Here is an 18556-nt window from a genome sequence, read left to right as displayed (position 1 = left end):
ACGTCTCATAAGAAATTCATGCTCTTTTACCTCGCTAGATAAATATTCCTAACATTTTTTGTATGGTCTGCTATTCCTTAAAATGTAAATAGCCAGGGATCATAAGGAGAAAGTATAACAATATAGGAGCTATAACCATTTTTCAATAAGCGGCGGAACATTAATAAAGTACCATTGAGCTGGGCACTTCTGTATATGAACACCTAAGTATTTAATATAGTCACCCGCCCACTTAATCGGAAAGTCTTCCCAGCTCCTCTGCTGGAGAACCTGTCAACTCAAATGCCTCCCTTGTATCTAAATTTAACTTAAATCATGAAAAGGCTTGATATTTAGTAAAGAGAGGAAGTGTTGCCTTAGCATTGGATAATAAACAAGATATCAACGAAGAATGAGGACTTGATCTGAAATTTACCCAAGGTCATTCCAGTAACTTCCCTTTGCTGGCGCAATTTGAGAACGAGAGGTTCCACTGTCAAGATAAACAGTAATGGGGACAGGAGGCAACCCTGTCTAGTCCCCCTCCTGAGTGGGAATGCCTCAGAGAAGTGTCCATTAAAAGATTCTAGCAGACAGATTGGAGTACAGCAAGGTAATTATACTGGTAAATTCGGCCCATAAAACCAAATTCCCATAAAGTTTGAAATAAAAGTGGCCAGGCAACTCTATCAAAGGCCTTTTCTGCATCACATCTGGCTGAGAGTGGCTCCTTGATAGAATTGTTGCTGCACCCCACCAGTACTGCATGTATTTTGTGTAGATTAGAAGTGACGCATGACCCAGAAACAAAGCCCACTTGATCAGGTGATATTAACCTGGGCATTAAATACTTCAAGCGGTTGGCCATAGTCTTAGCATATAACTTAATGTCTAAATTTAAAAGTGATATAGATCTATGAGAGGTCCTGGCTTAGGTAACACCACAATAGTAGCTTCCCTAAGTGCAGCAGGCATTGAACCCTCTTTACACATGGCCTCAAATACTATGTGTATACAGGGACATCATTTATTAAAGATTTATAAAACAAGCATCTAAACCATCTGGTCTGGGTGCCTTCAGTGAAGGGAGGGATTGAACAGCCTCCTGTATTTCCCATAGAGTAATGTTCCAATTTAACCTCTGTAGTTCCCCCTCAGTGAGTCGTGGGCACTCCAAGCCTTGTCAAAACTCAGATATCTCTGCAGAGGCTATAGGTTCAGCAGCGTAAAATTGCTGATATTATGTACTAAATATTTGGGCAATGTCATCCGTAGATGTCACTAGGTTGCCCGCCTCAGTTTTGATAAAAGAAATATATTCAGATGATTCCTTGCTCCGTAGCAGATTTGCCAGTAAGCGCCCTCATTTGTTCCCAAAGCGAAACTGATATTTTATGTATCTGAGCGAGTCTACTGCCCTTGCATGTAAAAAGTGTTCAGTGCAATCTGTGTAGTTTTAAATTCCTCCACAAGGGCCCGGATGAATCACGTGGCATTTTGCTCTTACATGCCTGTAACCTTCTCTCTGTAGCCACAATTTCTGAGTTTTGTTTTTTATAGGTATAACTAACATAACTAATTATGTCACGCCGAAGGACTGTCTTAGCTGTTTCCCAAATATGGGTTAATCTAGATGATGCCCATTGAATTCCACAAACTCCTGCCATTTACGCTGCAGATAGGGGGGAAACTCAGGATCTTTGGTCAGATAAATGGGCATTCACCAGTTACCCGGGCTTCTGGGGTCCCCCACTTTTAGACTACCCAAGACTGGGCAATGATCTGAAATAATCAAATCTTCTATGGACACCTTGAGAAAGCGGGGTAATAGAAGCTCCGATACTAACAAGTAGTCGATCCTAGTTCTGGTGGAATGGGCCCTGGCAACATGCGTGAAGTCCCTTTCTCCTGGATGCAGTAGGTGCCAGAGATCAAGCAGATGTAGGTTTTACACAAAAAATGGGGTCCTTTTATTCTCACCAAGAGGGTGACCACCTCCAGCTGGTTGCCTATCCAATTCCAGATCAATTATACAATTTGTCTCCCCCTCCAAGATCACTGGATAATTGCCAATTTGAGAAATTTGAGCCAGGAGGTTCACAAAGAAAGAATGCTCATATTTATTACGGGAATATGCTGATAATATAAGAACAGTGGAGCCCATAAGTTTCCCCAGTACCATAATCTATCTACCCACAGAGTCCACTACATTGTTTAGCATCTGAAAGGTCATTGTTTTATGAACAAAGATAGCAATACTGCAGCTTTTGGTGGTCTCAGCAGCATGAAAAACCTGCACCACCTACTGCTCCTTAATTTATTGGCTTCCTTGGAACTTAAGTGAGTTTCCTCTAAGCACACTATTTTAGCCTGTAATTTGTTCAAATGGCTCGGTACCTTTTCTCTTTTAATCGGGGCACCCAGTCCGGCTACGTTTCAGGTAAGTAAATTAACCACCATACCTAGAAGGGCAATCTAGAGAAAACCCTGAAGGAAACGACTCAGTGAACCCAAACCTCAAAACCCCCGGCAAAGCAACTGCAGCCCATTATAAAACATTAAAACTGATTCACAAAAATCCTTCACAAGAAAAAAGTTGCTAATATGAAAAGTCATACCAGATGAGATGAAATATACTACTCCCACAGAGCCTAGCCCCCTCCCCCCACCCACCCTATCCTGCAAATACCAACCAATATCCCCTAACCCCCCCCCCCTCCCCAGTTCCCCCAGCTCAGTGTTGAGTATCCAAATGGTCTCTGCTATAGAGACTAGAGGTCATACTACATGATAGACATGCTCAGCCACCACCACTTGGGCAGCCCGACCACAAAGTAATAGAACATTAATATCTCAACAGTAACAGAACAGGTTGCACAAAGAAAAATACACTGAGTGACCTGAAATTCAGCGCCATAACGAGTTGGAGAGGCTGAAAGATGGTAATGATGATAGGCCTGCCTCTCCATCTTCCTCCCACTTTGATAAAGCTGCTTCTCAAAAATAAGTGAAATAAAAAAGAAAAAACCTGGACACACAATCCTGTCACAAGCTTGCAAAACCCTGAGGCCAGTAATCAACTAGCCTCAAGTAAATGTGGCATCATCTGCTGTTATAGACTCCACAAATGTCGCTGCCTCCCATGCGTCTCCAAAACGTTTCGCACTTCTTTGGTGCCAGTCCGCAACTTTATGGGGTATAGTAGAGAGAAGTGAACATTTTTTCGCGCCAAAGCTGAGCAGACCACAGAATTCCTTCCGAAGATTCGAAACTCTCAGAGAAATCTTGGAAGAGCAGGATCTTTTTATTATCAAACTGCATCTCCTTATTTTACCGGTAGTGTTGTAAAATTGCAACCTTCTGTGCATAGTTAAGAACCTTGGTGGTGACAACACGGGGTTTCTGTGCAGCTGCAAGCTTTGGCCCAACCTGTGAACACGCTCAGTCATCCCCGCTGGATTGACTGCCAGTGAAGCTACCTCGGCTGTCAGCCATTTTTCTAACATCAGTACCAGATCCCAATCCGGAATTCTTTCAGGTAGACTCACAAACTGAAGGTTTTTCTGGCACAGTCTATTTTCTAAATCATCGATTTTGTCATCTCTCTCACGAGCAGCTTTTTCTAGGGCCTCCGCCTTTCTTTCTAACAATCCCACATCATCTTCCTACACTTCTGCAATTTGACTGAGTCTCGTATCTAAGGCAGCCATGACTGGTGTGGTAATGCTCTCCTCCAACAACTCGTCCTAAGGAGCTGCGGATGAATCCAACTTAGCGGCGTCCATTTTAGGACCCAGGGCTTTCACCCTTTCCTGCCTTCTTCACTTCTTTACTGGCCATTAGTTAGGCTACAGCAGCAGAAATAACCGTTCAGAGTAAACAGGAATATTTTGCAGGGTCGGTAGATACGTTCTAGTCAAGCTAATGCAGGCAAAGTGCAGAAAATTTGAAGTGGCTGGAGCTCTGTCTTCCCACATCTTACTGAGCCCACCACATCACGTGACCGGGACCGGTGCTGTTTAATATATTCATAAATGGTCTGGATAGGGGAATGAGAGAGGTGATCAAATTTGTAGCCAATACAAAATTATTCAGGGTTGTTAAAACAACCGCAGATTGTGAGGAAATGCAGACAGACTTTATGAGCATAGAAGACTGAGAAACTGAATGGCAGATTTAATTTAATGTGGTAAAGTGCAAAATGATGCACAGTGGGAAAAATAATCCCAACTACAGGTACACATTGCTAGGTTCTGTATTGGGAATCACCACCCAGGAGCTTTGAGTCCATGTAGGCAATACATAGAAATCATCATCTCAATGTGCGATGGCAGTCTAAAAAAAAAAAAAAAAAAGTTAGGAATGGAGAATAAAACAGAAAATGATATATTGCTTCTGTATCGATCTATGGTGTGACTTCACAATGAATATTGTATGCAATTCTGGTTATCCTACCCAAAAATGAAAAACAGCAGAACTAGAAAAGGTGTAGAGAGGCCACAAAAATGATAAAGGGAATGGAACAGCTCACTTTTTTAGGGCTCTTCAGCTTGGAAAACAGTTGGATGAGAGGGGCATGAAAGAAATTGATAAAATCATGAATGGAGTGGAACAGACTAAATAAAAGATGGTTAATTACTCCTTTCAAATAATGCTAAAATAAGGGGACACTCCATGAAACTAACAACCAGCAGTCTTAAAACAAATCATAGAAAATATTTTTTCACTCAACCTACAATCAAGCTGTTGAATCTGTTGCCATAGGGACATGGTCAAGGCAATTAGCATAGCTGGGTTTAAAAAAAAAAAAAAAAAAAAAAGTCTAACACATGGTAAGCCAGGTAAATTAAGGAAAGATATCACTATCCCTAGGAGTGAGTAACAGGAAATCTACTTTATGGGATCTGGTGGTTACTTGTGACCTAGAGTGAACACTATTAAAGAAGGATTATTTAGCAGTTTTCTATACCGACCTTCATAGTAGATAACCATATCGGATCGGTTTACATTTTAACAAAGGGTAAAACTGAGGTAACAATTCTGGGATCAATGGACTTTGGTCAGACCCACCATGGCATTTCTTATGTTTTACTGTTAAAAGTATGTGTGAGTCCTTTTTTTACATCATGAAAGTGGTTAGAGAAAATGATGGTCTCTTTTAAGCTAACAGTAAGTAGCTAAACCTAATGAATTTTTAAAGGGGCATAACATCATATGCAATTATATTGCTAACCAAACCCACTCATGTGTCTGGACAGATTTGGTATAATGTAAGAAAGGAAGGTAGGTAGATTTTGTTTCTCACCCTGATTGGTTTATTTCTGTTCCAGAGCACAGGCAGCGAAGCCCTGCATTCTTTTCTTTGACGAGTTTGACTCTATCGCCCCTCGTCGAGGTCATGACAACACTGGAGTGACGGACAGAGTAGTTAATCAACTGTTGACTCAGTTGGATGGAGTAGAAGGATTACAAGGTAACTAGCTTTAGTGAACTTCATCATTTTGTTAATAGCAAGACCTGAGCAAGCACATATAATTTTTTCTCTTACTCTTTGCAGGGGTTTATGTGCTGGCAGCAACCAGTCGCCCTGATTTGATTGACCCTGCTTTGCTGAGGCCTGGTCGATTGGATAAATGTCTGTACTGTCCACCTCCAGATGAGGTAAAGAAACACATTAAGAAGAAATCTGAGGAGAAACACAGAATAGGCATGATTACACATTCCATTTCAGTCAGTGAAGAAGTCTATGTATAGAGGCACCTAAGTAACATGTTTATATGAATCTGTGGCTTAAGTTGTATCAGAAAAAATAAACAATGATCTATATAGGGATAAACAGAGAAATTATAGGATAAAGCTAGGAGTGAAAAGTAGTTACAAATTAATTTGACAAGGACTCAGGAGAGTGCACCCTCACATCCTTGATACTGATCCTGCCACAGAGTGCTCTGTTGCTTTTATCTTCTTAAATTATTATTGCCAATTGCAATAGAAATGTAGAAACATGATGGTAGAAAGACCATATGGCTCATCCATTCAGCCCATCCATCCAGTTTATTTAGCATTATAATTCCCATCACTTCTTTAGAGATCCCCTGTATTTATCCCATGCTTTCTTGCCTTCATCATTTCCACTGGAAGGCTGTTCCATATATCTACCACCCTCTCTGTAAAGAAATATTTCCTAAGATCACTCCTGAATCTACCCCTTTCAACCTTATCTCATGACCCTTCGTCGTAGAGCCTCCTTTCCATTGAAAAAGGCTCACCTCCTGTGCATGGAAACTTTTGAGATATTTGAATGTTTCTCATATCGCCCCTACTCAACTTTTCTCTAAGATATACATGTTTAGATATTTGTCTTTCCTCATATGTTTTAGAACAAAGACCACGGACCATTTTAGTAGCCACCCTCTGGGCTGACTCCATCCTGTTTATATCCTTTTGAAGGTGCAGTCTCCAGAATTGTATACCGTATTCAAGAGAGGTCTCAGTAGGGACCTATACAGGAGCAAATACCCAAATTACAATCAATGTTAAGTAATCCATTTCCTCAGACATTCACTCAGTTTTAAAGTTAGGTTACTTCTATCCAGCACTTCTTGGTGATCTATAAATTTCTTGCATCTGAGCTATTTGGCCCTAGAAAAAAAATCTAGAAAGATTCTAATCTGCCAGCTGAAAAGATTTATCTTTAGGGAGAAAGACACTTTTTTTTTTTTTACTGTCAAATCCTTATCTAATTGCACAGTAAATTCCACAATTAGAGAAAGTAACCTCCAAAAGATCTTTGAATAAACCTGTCATATCAAAATCCTTAATTTTCAGAGGGGTTGACTTTTTGGAGAATATGTATCCAGTAACATTCTCTTTTTTTCTCTCTTCTTTTTTTTTTTTTTTTTCCAACCCCAAACACTACTAGCTATATAGAAAGTTTTAATAGGCAGCAAATCCTCTTTATGTAATCCCAATGCATCAATTAAATAACTTGGTAGATAAAAACCATTTTAGGAAAATAAATTGCTAATTTTAATAAGATCCTCTAAAAACTTTTTTTTGTTTAAAATGACCTGTATTAAGAATATGACATTGCTGTTATCCCCAAAGTTTTATTTTTCAAGGTCCTCCATCTTGGCTTTCACTTTCTATGAGGCCAAAGATTTGTAGCTTCAGTTTGAATGTCTATAAACGTCACTATAATTGTAAGCTCAGTATAGGCCATCATCTTCTAAATGGTTTTCAAGAAGTGTTAACTGGTAGAATCATCATCTTAAGTTCGATATTGAGTCCAGGGCTCACTTCAGTAAAAGTAGGAATTGGAATCTGAACCAGAAAAACTATCTAATATAGGCACAGACAAAATAAAAGTACCTTATCAACTTCAGGAAAAGCTGAATTGGCAGCTGTGGTTTGAATTTCCTTCACAGAGAGCAGAAGAGAAACAGAAGACAAAATTCCTGGAAATATCAGCAGGGGAGCTTGCTTCCCCATAATTTAACTTATTAATTTATATTATTTTCCAAAAACAGTATTTTCTCAAAGCGGATTACAGTTTTTCAAATAAAATAACAAATAGATTCCAGAGTTCCTTCGATGCATGCTACAGCCACATAGAGGACCCCAGTGATGCTGGAGCATCTTCACCTGCTTACAACCACAGCTGTCCACACAACATCAGGACCTCCAAATCGGGTGCCAGCTCAGAGAGCAGGACAGAAAATGGCTCTGACATCAATCTAAGAATCTTCAAAGACTGACCATGGTTCTGGGCTGAGTTTCTCTTCCAAAGTGCTGGCATCTTAAAGGGGAGGTAGCTGTCTGCACAACAGACAATTTCTTCAGCAAAGAATCATTTAGGAACAAATGTATACATGGGATTTGGACAATGGCTTTCTCACTCCACAGAAATGGAGACATTTTCTTACAAGTTAACTTTCTTTCCATGAATCCCAGTACACCAGCCAGCGAGTCCTTACAGGTGGGTTTTGATCCCTACCAGTAGATAAAGGCAGAGGACAAAGACTTTCTCCATGACATCAATACCACTATATATTGGTGGTGCAGCACAGAGTAACTCCAGTATATTCCCGACAAAGCACCTAGAAGAAACTGCATTAGCAAATCTGGAATATCTAAACAACAATAACATCAACATGTCTTGAGAGAAAAATTTTCAACATTCACCCTCTCTGTTGCAAACGAGACAAAAAGAGGGGACAACGTGAGGAAAACCACTAAACGAAACAACTGATCAGAAATATTTACATACAGTAAATGATCCAGGTAGGTCTTACTTCCCAGAAGTGTCCTGGATTGGTGTAGCAAGATTTATGGAAAGAAGATTAACAGGTAAGAATTTCTCCTTCCATCTCATCCTGCTATACCAGTCCAGTAAGCCCTTTACTCGTGGGAAGTAGCAAAGCCCCCACTAATGGGGGAAAGAAGAAGTTAGAGCTGCCCGAAGGACTCCAGTTTCGTAAGCTGCATTGACTTTAGCTGTCAGATCCAAGCAATAATGCTTCACAAAGGTATGCAAGGATAACCAAGTAGCCGCCCTGCAGATATCTTCTGGTGCTACAGCAATCGCCTCCACCAAGGCCGATTGTGCTCTATTCAAATGGGTGCAAATAAGCTCAGGAGCCTGCCAGCCTCATAGCAAATAGGCAGAAAAAACTATGTTGTTAATCCAGTGGGCCAAAGTAGACCTTGAGGCCTCTGGCCTCTATGAAGATCACCAAACAAGACAAATAGTCTCTCCATCCGCCAAAAGGAATTGGTCACTGCCAAATAACGGATGAGAAGACAGCAAACATCAAGATCCTTCAGAGACCTTTTCACCCCCTTAACACTGCTTAGAGCAGTGCTTCACAAACCAATCCTCGGGGCATACCTAGCCAGTCAGGTTTCAGGATATCCACAATGAATATGCTTATGAGAGATCTGCATGCACTGCTTCCATTGTATGTAAATCTATCTCACGCATATTCATTGTGACTATCCTGAAAACCTAAGTATGCCCCGAAAACTGGGTTGAGAAGCACACTGCCTTAGAGAAAAATGGCAGAGTGATAGATTGGTTCAAATGAAACACCAACACCACCTTAGGTGAAAAGGATGTCAAATTAGAAGAAATGACCCATTAAGGATCCCTAAAGGATAGAACCTGAATCTTGGCGATACGATAAGCAGAGCAAATCACCAAAAAATATCACCTTCAGCATAAGGTCCTTCAAAGAAGCCTGTTTCAGTGGCTCAAAAGGAGAAGGACCAAAAAAGCAGGAGGGTAGGCTATCTTAAAAAAGCCGTTTGGGCAAAAATGGAGGTTAGACGCCAAAGAAATGTCCAAGTGCAACTTTACTAAAATGGAGACCAATGATTTTTATATGAATCATATAAAAATCATTGGTCTCCATTTTAATAAAGTTGCACTTGGACATTTCTTTGGCGTCTAACCTCCATTTTTGCTCAAAAGGAGAAGGGACCAAAGCTTCAAAACCAGATTGAGATCCCATTGAGGAAACAAGGACCTAAAGGCAGATGCAATCTCTTAACGCTGCATAGAAAATGAACCACATCTAGATGGGCTGCTACCAAAACACCCTGAATCTTACCCCTAAAACAGGAAATGGCCACAATCTGCATTTTCTGAGCATTCAAGACTACTTCCTTCTCCAGTCCTACCCGAATGAAGGCTAAGATACATAGCGGATTAGATCTTCAAGGAGAAGCTCACTGCACCTTGCAAAAGACTTTGAAAAGGCACCAAATCCAAATATAAGCCAAAGACATGAAGGATTTGCAAGCTTTCAATAAAGTGAAAATCACCAAAGAAGAATAATCCTTCTTCCTCAAATGTGTCCTCAAGAGGCAAGCTGAAAGAGAGAATGGAGACGGGTCATCTTTGTCTATCAGACCCTGAACCAGGAGATCTCGAGTAGATGGGAGGTTTGACCTGAAGCTTAACAGATCCGTATACCATGGTCTTTGGTGCCAATCTAGTGCCACAAAAATCACCTGATTGAGTTCAGTCTTGATCCTGCACAGCACTCCACATATCAGTGTCCAAGGGGAGAAAGACATGAAAGGGGGGGGTGTCCCTCCCTCGGCCAGGGCCGCACTAAGGCATCTATGCCTTCTGAGCTGAATTGTTTGTGACAACTGAAGAAATGAGGAACCTGGCATTCCTGTAACAGTGGTAAACAGTTTTGTTTCTGTCAGGCTTTTTGGTGTTCCAAATAGATTTTTTGATGCTGATCACGGATATTACTTCAAAATTTGTAATTCACGAAAGGTTTTTGAGAAACAGCCAATTTTGTGTTACAATAATTGTTTCCACACATAAGTGACTCCAAGATAAAAGAAGGTGTTTTCATTGGCCCACAAATCCGAGCTGTGATGGACAGCCACTTTGATGGTCTTCTGCAAGGTACAGAACATGTTGCATGGACAGCCTTCAAGAATGTCGTTTGTAATTTTCTAGGCAACTATAAGGCAGCAGACTATGTCGAACAGGTTGAAATCTACTTCAGGCATACAAATTGATGAAGTGCAACATGTTATTGAAGATACATTTTCTTCATTCCCACTTGGACTTCTTCCCAGACAACCTTGACGCTATGAGTGACAAACATGGTGAAAGGTTTCATCAAGACATTGTCAAAATGGAGAAAAGGTATCAAGGCAAGTGGAACCCCTCCATGCTGGGTGACTATTGTTGGACTCTCATCTGCAAAGCATCGGACAGTGATTACAAATGAAAATCTGCGGCAAAACGTTTTTAGTTTTGTTTTCTGATGCCAACATTGCCATTATAGCTTATGCCGCTACAGACATGTAACAATGCTTAATGTATGTCGACCTTTCTGGCAAACAGTACGTGATATAGACATAATAAATGCATATTTGTGTTCAGCTTGTTAAAATCTACTTGTTTCACTGAAGGTTGTGGAGGAAACAAAATGTTCCCAGAAATGTGTTTACCAGTGTAAGTGGCCATCAAATCCATGTGAGGCAAATCCCACCAGTGAAAAGTGAAGAAATGCATCTTGACTCAGCTTCCATTTGCCAGGGTCTAGGAAATTTCTGCTCATTCTGCTTGCATTTTTTTTCTTGTCCCTTAGTGTGAGCCACCAACACAAGGGAAGATGATGTCTCCTCAGACACTCCCAGACATCTGGTTCCACCTTGCTTGTTCATGTAAACAACCATCGTTGCATTGATTTGAACCACTTTCTCCTTGAGCAAAGGAATGAAATGGCAGAAAGCCAGATGTATCGCTCTGATCTCCAAAAGATTGAAAGACCAGGAGGCTTCCTCTGGAGTCTGGTGCTCCTGGACCACCTGATCCAGGCAACAAGCTCCCAACCAGGCAATAGAATCCAAGTCAGAGTCGCCAGACTGAGACTCTGCATCAGGTTCTGAAGCATCTACCACAGCATGCTGCCCTTTACGGACACTGGCAATGGGAGATGAACGTTGTCCTGAGAATGAGGTGACAACATAGATAACAGAGCAGCTTGTATGAGTGTCATATGAACCCTGGCACCAAATACAGAGCAGCAGCCATGGAGCCTAGAAACTGAAGATAATTCCAGGACCTCAGGTTCGTCAGAGCTCTGAAGCTTCAAACCTACTAGATTAACTTGTCCATCCTTTCCGAAGTGAGCTATACCCAACCCAGCTCTGTGCTGAAATGCACTTCTAGGTAGTCCAAGCCCTGAGAAGGAGTAAGGCTGTTTGCAAAGTTTATGATCCAACCCAGGCTTTCCCAAAACCTGAATCAATCTGCTGGATGTCTGTGTATCTTCTTATTGACCACCCATTCAACCTACACGCACAACTTTGGCGCACCCGGAGCGCATAACTAAGCCTCCCAGCTAGACTTGAACGCACAAACCGGAGGTTTCCGCAAACCTACGCGCACAAACCATGGCACCACCAGACAAGAAGCTTAAGGCTCAGGTCCTCTGTCCAGCATGCCATATTAGAGCTGCGCAGCACGAAGAGGCCACGCCCTGTGGCTACAGTGCGAGGAGACTCTGGGTGAACCAGATCAAGGTCCTCCCCAGCCGGTACTGAGATCCGGATCCACCGACAGTACACCGGACCTCGCTACCCCCAGCGGGAGCCTACTTCAAACGGGGCTCCCCAGGGACGCAGCGCCTCTCAATTTAGACCCAGCATCTTTCTCCTGGGTAAAATTCTTCAGAGGCCTACATACCTTTGTCCACATGCAACCGGCGCTCCCAATGACACAACCACAGCCTCCCCCAGAGGACCCTAACATCCCGGGACCCTCTAAACCCAGAGAAGTGCCTCTCCCGCACAAAATCCCCAACATTGGGGACATGGACACCTCGGACGAGGATCAAGACTCCCTGGAGGAAGGAGAAATCCCTCCAGGAACAGAACCTTACCGAACCATGAGGCGGTTCTTCGCCAGGCAGAAGTGCCACAGGGGAACCGAAGACAAACCCCCTCCTTGAGGGACTCAGTCAGGCCTCCCGCCATTTCCCTTTGCTGCAAGCCGTCCAACAGCTGATTGACTTGGAATGGGAGTCTCCAGAGGCCAATTTCAAAGGGGGATGGACCCTGGCAGCCATGTACCCCCTGGGGCCCGCTGCCAAAGATCTCCTGGCATTCCCTAAAGTGGATGCCATGGTCTGCGCGGTCTCAAAGCGCACTACCATTCCAGTCGAGGGAGAAGCGGCACTCAAGGATGCTCAGGACAGACATCTGGAATCCATCATCAAACAGTCATTCAACGTTGCGGCTATGTCACTACAGATCGCAGCCTGCTGTGCATTGGTGACACGTGCCTGCTTATCTAAGACCAGGAGCTCCACCACGCCCGAAGCACTAGAACCAGCAGTATCATTCCTCATGGATGCGACCTCCGACCTGGTGCGCACCGCAGCCAGAAGACAACTCTGGCTCCGAAGCCGATGCGATGTCCAAGACGAGATTCACGAGAATGCCTTTTAAGGGAACCCTCCTGTTTGGAAACGAACTGGAGAAGTTAGCTGACAAATGGGGCGAATCCCCACTACCGTGGCTACCAGAGGACAAGAACAAGAGAAGCCAGTGCCCCTCTCCCCGAACATCTAAGGGCAGGGGTTCACAGCACTTCAAACCGTACAAAAGTACATATCAAACATCTCTCCCCACAGGCAGGGGCCAGTCCTTTCGGAACAAGCACAACAAAAGGGGAGCCGGCTCTGGTCCAGGCCCCAGCTGCACCCCGCAATGAAAATCAGCCGACCCACCCACAGGAAGAAGCCATAGTGGGCAGGCTTGCCCTATTCTACCAAAGATGGGTCGAGATAACTTCGGACAAGTGGGTCCTAACAATCATTCGAGAGGGATATTATCAAATTCCACAACATCCCTCCGGACAAATTTGTGAAATCTCCCTGCCACGACCCCTCCAAGAGGATGGCAGTGGAAACCACGCTGACCACATTGCTTGCCTTAAAGGCCATAACGCCGGTGCCCACGCAACAACAAAATACTGGGCACTATTCCAGCTATTTTATCATTCCCAAGAAAGAGGGTACATTCCGAACAATCCTGGACCTCAAGTCAGTCAACCGCCTCCTGAGGGTCCCTCGCTTCCGCATGGAAACCCTATGCCTGGTCATAAGGGCAATACAGCCGGGAGAATTCCTCACATCCCTGGATCTGTCAGAAGCCTACCTGCACATCCTGGTCCATCACGAGCATCAGCATTTTCTATGCTTCGTGATCCTGGACCACCACTTCCAGTTCCGGGCACTACCCTTCGGGCTAGCCACAGCACCCCGCGCATTCACCAAAATCATGGTGGTAGTGGCGGCGACACTGAGGAAAGAAGGAATCCTCGTACACCCATATCTGGACGATTGGCTGATCAGGGCAAAATCTCCAGAGGAAAGTCATCAGGCGACCACCAGAGTCAGAACTCTATTGGAGAACCTCGGGTGGGTTGTCAACACAAACAAGAGCTGTCTGCAGCTCTCCCAATCTCTGCAATACCTGGGAATCTGGTTCGACACCAAACAAACAAGGTCATTCTGACTCCTACAAGGAGAACAAAACTGATGAACCAATTGTGAAACCTGTTAAGCAATCTTCGCCCCAAGGTGTGGGACTACCTCCAAGTCCTCGGCCTCATGTCATCCACACTGGAAGTGATTCTATGGGCAAGAGCTCACATGCGACCCCCCCTACAGCGTTCCCTACTATCACGATGGAATCTGATGACCCAGAACTACTCTGTTCGCCTCCAGCTCCCGGAGGAAGTTCGAACTCAGCTACAATGGTGGCTACAAGAAGACCATCTGAGCAAGGGAATAAGGCTATCCCCACTGACCTGGATCCTTCTCACCACGGATGCGAGCCTATGAGGGTGGGGAGCCCACTGCCAGGAACTGACCGCCCAGGGGCAATGGGACAAGGAAGAGTCGGGATGGAACATCAACTGACTGGAAGCACGGGCAGTCAGGCTAGCCTGCTTACAGTTCAGACACAGACTCCGGGGCGAACCGGTCAGTCATGTTGGACAACACCACAACAGTGGCCTACATCAACCGCCAGGGAGGAACCAGGAGCCAACAGGTGTCCCTGGAAATAGACCCCCTAATGGTGTGGGCGGAATCAAACCTATGAGAGATCTCAGCCACCCACATCGTGGGAAAAGAAAATGTCACTGTGGATTACCTCAGCAGAGAATGTCTAGACCCAGGGGAATGGAGGCTATCGACCACAGCCTTCCAGTTGATAGTAAACCGCTGGGGAACACCAGCCATGGACCACCTGGCAACCCGGTCCAACACCCAAGTTCCCAACTTCTTCAGTCGCAGACGGGAACCACAATCCCAAGGGATCGACGCCCTCATCCAGGCCTGGCCACAGGAAATTCTGCTATACGCCTTCCCTCCGTGGCCGCTACTGGGCGGGATCATCTGCAAGATAGAACACCACAGAGGACCAGTACTTCTAGTGGCCCCAGACTGGCCAAGAAGGCCATGGTACGCAGACAAGCAAGGAGACTACTGACAGGGAGCCCTCTCCCTCTACCTCCGCACAGGGATCTGCTCCAACAAGACCCCATCCTCCACAAAGACCCAACTCTATTCTCTCTTACGGTCTGGCCATTGAGAGGACTCGCCTGAAGAAGAGCGAATACTCGGGGCAGTGATTGACACCCTGCTCCGAGCACGCAAGTTTTCCACATCTTTAACATACGTACAGATATGGAGAATATTAGAAGCCTGGTGTGAAGACTGTGACATCATCCCGCGGACAATCAAAATTCCCACGATTCTGGAATTCCTGCAGAGAACGGCTTACAGAAGGGAGCTTTCTCTCAACTTCGTCCGGACGCTGTGCGGTGCAGAAGGGGGCTTTCTCTCCCCTTCGTCCGGACGCTGTGCGGTGCAGAGGGGGACTCCAACGCTGCCGGGCCTGCGCGATCGGCGCCGGAGACCCGCCGGGGTAAGGCCTGATTTAAATCTTCTCTTGCCCACGGCCGCCTCCGACCCCGACCACGAGGCTGCCCCTGTTTACCTCCGTGTCGCGCTGACGCCGTCCCGCAGACCGCCTCCAACGCCGAGGGAACACGCTCCACGCTGCCGATTTCCAGCCAATCAGGGGACAGCCCTGATTGGCCTTTAAATTTGAGAAGCTCCTGCTCGGAGCCCCTTCGTCCGGACGCTGTGCGGTGCAGAGGGGGACTCCAACGCTGCCGGGCCTGCGCGATCGGCGCCGGAGACCCGCCGGGGTAAGGCCTGATTTAAATCTTCTCTTGCCCACGGCCGCCTCCGACCCCGACCACGAGGCTGCCCCTGTTTACCTCCGTGTCGCGCTGACGCCGTCCCGCAGACCGCCTCCAACGCCGAGGGAACACGCTCCATGCTGCCGATTTCCAGCCAATCAGGGGACAGCCCTGATTGGCCTTTAAATTTGAGAAGCTCCTGCTCGGAGCCCCTTCGTCCGGACGCTGTGCGGTGCAGAGGGGGACTCCAACGCTGCCGGGCCTGCGCGATCGGCGCCGGAGACCCGCCGGGGTAAGGCCTGATTTAAATCTTCTCTTGCCCACGGCCGCCTCCGACCCCGACCACGAGGCTGCCCCTGTTTACCTCCGTGTCGCGCTGACGCCGTCCCGCAGACCGCCTCCAACGCCGAGGGAACACGCTCCACGCTGCCGATTTCCAGCCAATCGGGGACAGCCCTGATTGGCCTTTAAATTTGAAAAGCTCACTGGCGTCACGCGCCGAGCGTCACGCGCCGAAGGAGCGCGACAAAGGCCTTTGTCGCGCTCCTTCGGCTCAGCCCCGAGGAAACCACGAGCCAGACCCACTGTTGCAACTATATCGTATTTTAAGGCCAACGGTTCCTGGACAAACGGACCTAACAGACCGGACAAAGACATCTCACATCGACCCCTTTCAAACATTTCAAACATCTCAACCAATCCTTTCCTGCCACAATTTAGCACCCTATCCAACCCTTCCAGCATCCATTCCAGCATCCAGCAATTCCAGCATCCATTCCAGCAATTCCAGCATCCATTCCAGCATCCAGCAATTCCAGCTGTTCCAGCATCCATTCCAGCATCCAGCAGTTCCAGCAGTTCCAGCATCCAGCAATTCCCAGCATCCAGTCCTACAGTTCCCGCATCCCTTCCACAAATTCCAGCATCCATCCTAGCAGAATCTGAACCTACCCGGTTACAGACCCAACACTATGCTTAACACAGCAAATCAGCTTACAATGACGCACCACCACTCTATCCCCATACTCAAGAGAAAACCCAGAAATAACTCCCCCCCTGACCCCAGTCAGACACCCAGACAACAAAGACTCCTCACCATCATGACATCTCCCATTACACAACTTCTAGGCCTCTCATTATTCACTCTAACTTTATTCAATGCACAGTCACTTTCCAAAAAAATGCATTTACTCAACGATTACCTCATTGAAAACAACCCAGACATATGTGCAATAACAGAAACATGGTTAAAACCCACGGACATATCCCTAACAAACCAACTACCTACTCAAGCATTCGACGTCTTCTCAATACCTAGACCAAAAAAGAAAGGAGGAGGAATTCTACTCGCTGCAAAAAAACAATTGGGCATAACCCTACAACAATCATACTCCACTCCTAAACTTGAATGTTCCATATTCAAATCTCAACATCTACAAATATTCCTCATCTACGCCACACCAGGAACTCTAGAGGCTAACCCCTCCCCTTTGATAGAGACGATAGCCAAACACTACAATGCAGACAAACCAACCATCATACTGGGAGACTTCAACATTCACGTGGACGCCATCCCGCAATCCTCTAATTGCGAAACCTTCCTTACCTCCCTCAGTCACATTGGATTCACACAAATAATCAGTGGACCCACTCACAAAGCAGGTCATACATTAGACCTCATTTTTATCAACGATAGCTGGACCATTTACACCAATCCCACCTGCACGCCAATCCCCTGGTCAGACCATCAGATCATAGACACAACCCTCAAAATGAAGAACACACCACCCCCAAACATCTCCAAAACCACCATTCATTTCAGGAAACCATGCTCACTGGACTTACTCAAAGAACAATGCTCCAAAGATCTCAAACTAATAGACCTCTCGGACGCCAACACAGCCACCACGTCATGGATCAAAATCACTAACAAAATAGCTGATCAACTCTGCCCAACCTCCTCAAAGATAATCCAACCAACAAGAGACAACAGAAAACCTTGGTTCACCCCGGAACTCAAAGCACTAAAACAAAAACTACGAAACAAAGAACAAAACTGGAGAAACAACCCTTCACATACATCCAGACTGGACTACAAAGCCATCCTTAACACCTACAGAAACGCTATCCACAAAACAAAAAAGGACTTCTATGCAAAAAGAATTCATAACTTCATCTTCGACTCGAAAGCTTTATTCTCTTACGTTTCATCTCTCACCAAACCAACGCCCCCGTCCATTCCAGACCAACTAGCGCTCAGCAAGGCCAACGAATTAGCCATCTACTTCAAGACAAAAATCTCAAACCTTACTCGCTCCCTTACAACCCATCATACTCAACCAACACCTCAGAGCACATTCCAACCCACACTGAATGCTAAACTAGAGTCATTTGAGACCACATCCGCCTTGGAGATTGAAAATTTACTTAAGAAAATTAAACCATCAGCACATCCTTCTGACCCACTCCCTACTAATTTGCTCACCGCCATCCCTAACACCGTCGCAAAAACTATTGCAGAAATCATTAATACCTCCTTAACCATGGGCACAGTTCCTAATCAGCTAAAACTTGCTATCCTCAAACCCCTACTGAAAAAACCAACTGCTTCACCCACTGACCCAGCCAACTTCAGACCCATCGCAAACCTGCCCATGATCGCCAAACTGATGGAAAAAGTTGTAAATAAACAACTCTCCGAATATCTCGAGGAGCACAACATTCTCACCCCTGCACAATACGGTTTTCGGAAATCACTAAGCACAGAGTCCCTTTTGCTTTCTCTCACAGATAAATTACTTTTGAACCTGGAGAAAAAACAGT

The 18556-nt window shown here is 45.2% G+C and overlaps 1 protein-coding gene across 1 annotated transcript in view; it reads left to right on the top strand.

The window, feature by feature from the left end:
* The window catches only part of PEX1 (peroxisomal biogenesis factor 1), a 189344-nt gene that overhangs the window by 144198 nt on the left and 26590 nt on the right, over positions 1–18556 (top strand). Inside the window, exons 18-19 of the mRNA XM_029588869.1 lie at positions 5310–5452; positions 5537–5640. Coding sequence (XP_029444729.1) covers positions 5310–5452; positions 5537–5640 — 247 coding nt within the window. The remainder of the gene's footprint in view (positions 1–5309; positions 5453–5536; positions 5641–18556) is intronic.

This window comes from Rhinatrema bivittatum, chromosome 2, assembly GCF_901001135.1.
Source record: "Rhinatrema bivittatum chromosome 2, aRhiBiv1.1, whole genome shotgun sequence".
Taxonomy (NCBI): domain Eukaryota; kingdom Metazoa; phylum Chordata; class Amphibia; order Gymnophiona; family Rhinatrematidae; genus Rhinatrema; species Rhinatrema bivittatum.
Note: the sequence above shows the minus strand (reverse complement) of the source record. Positions and strands in the feature narration are given on the sequence as shown.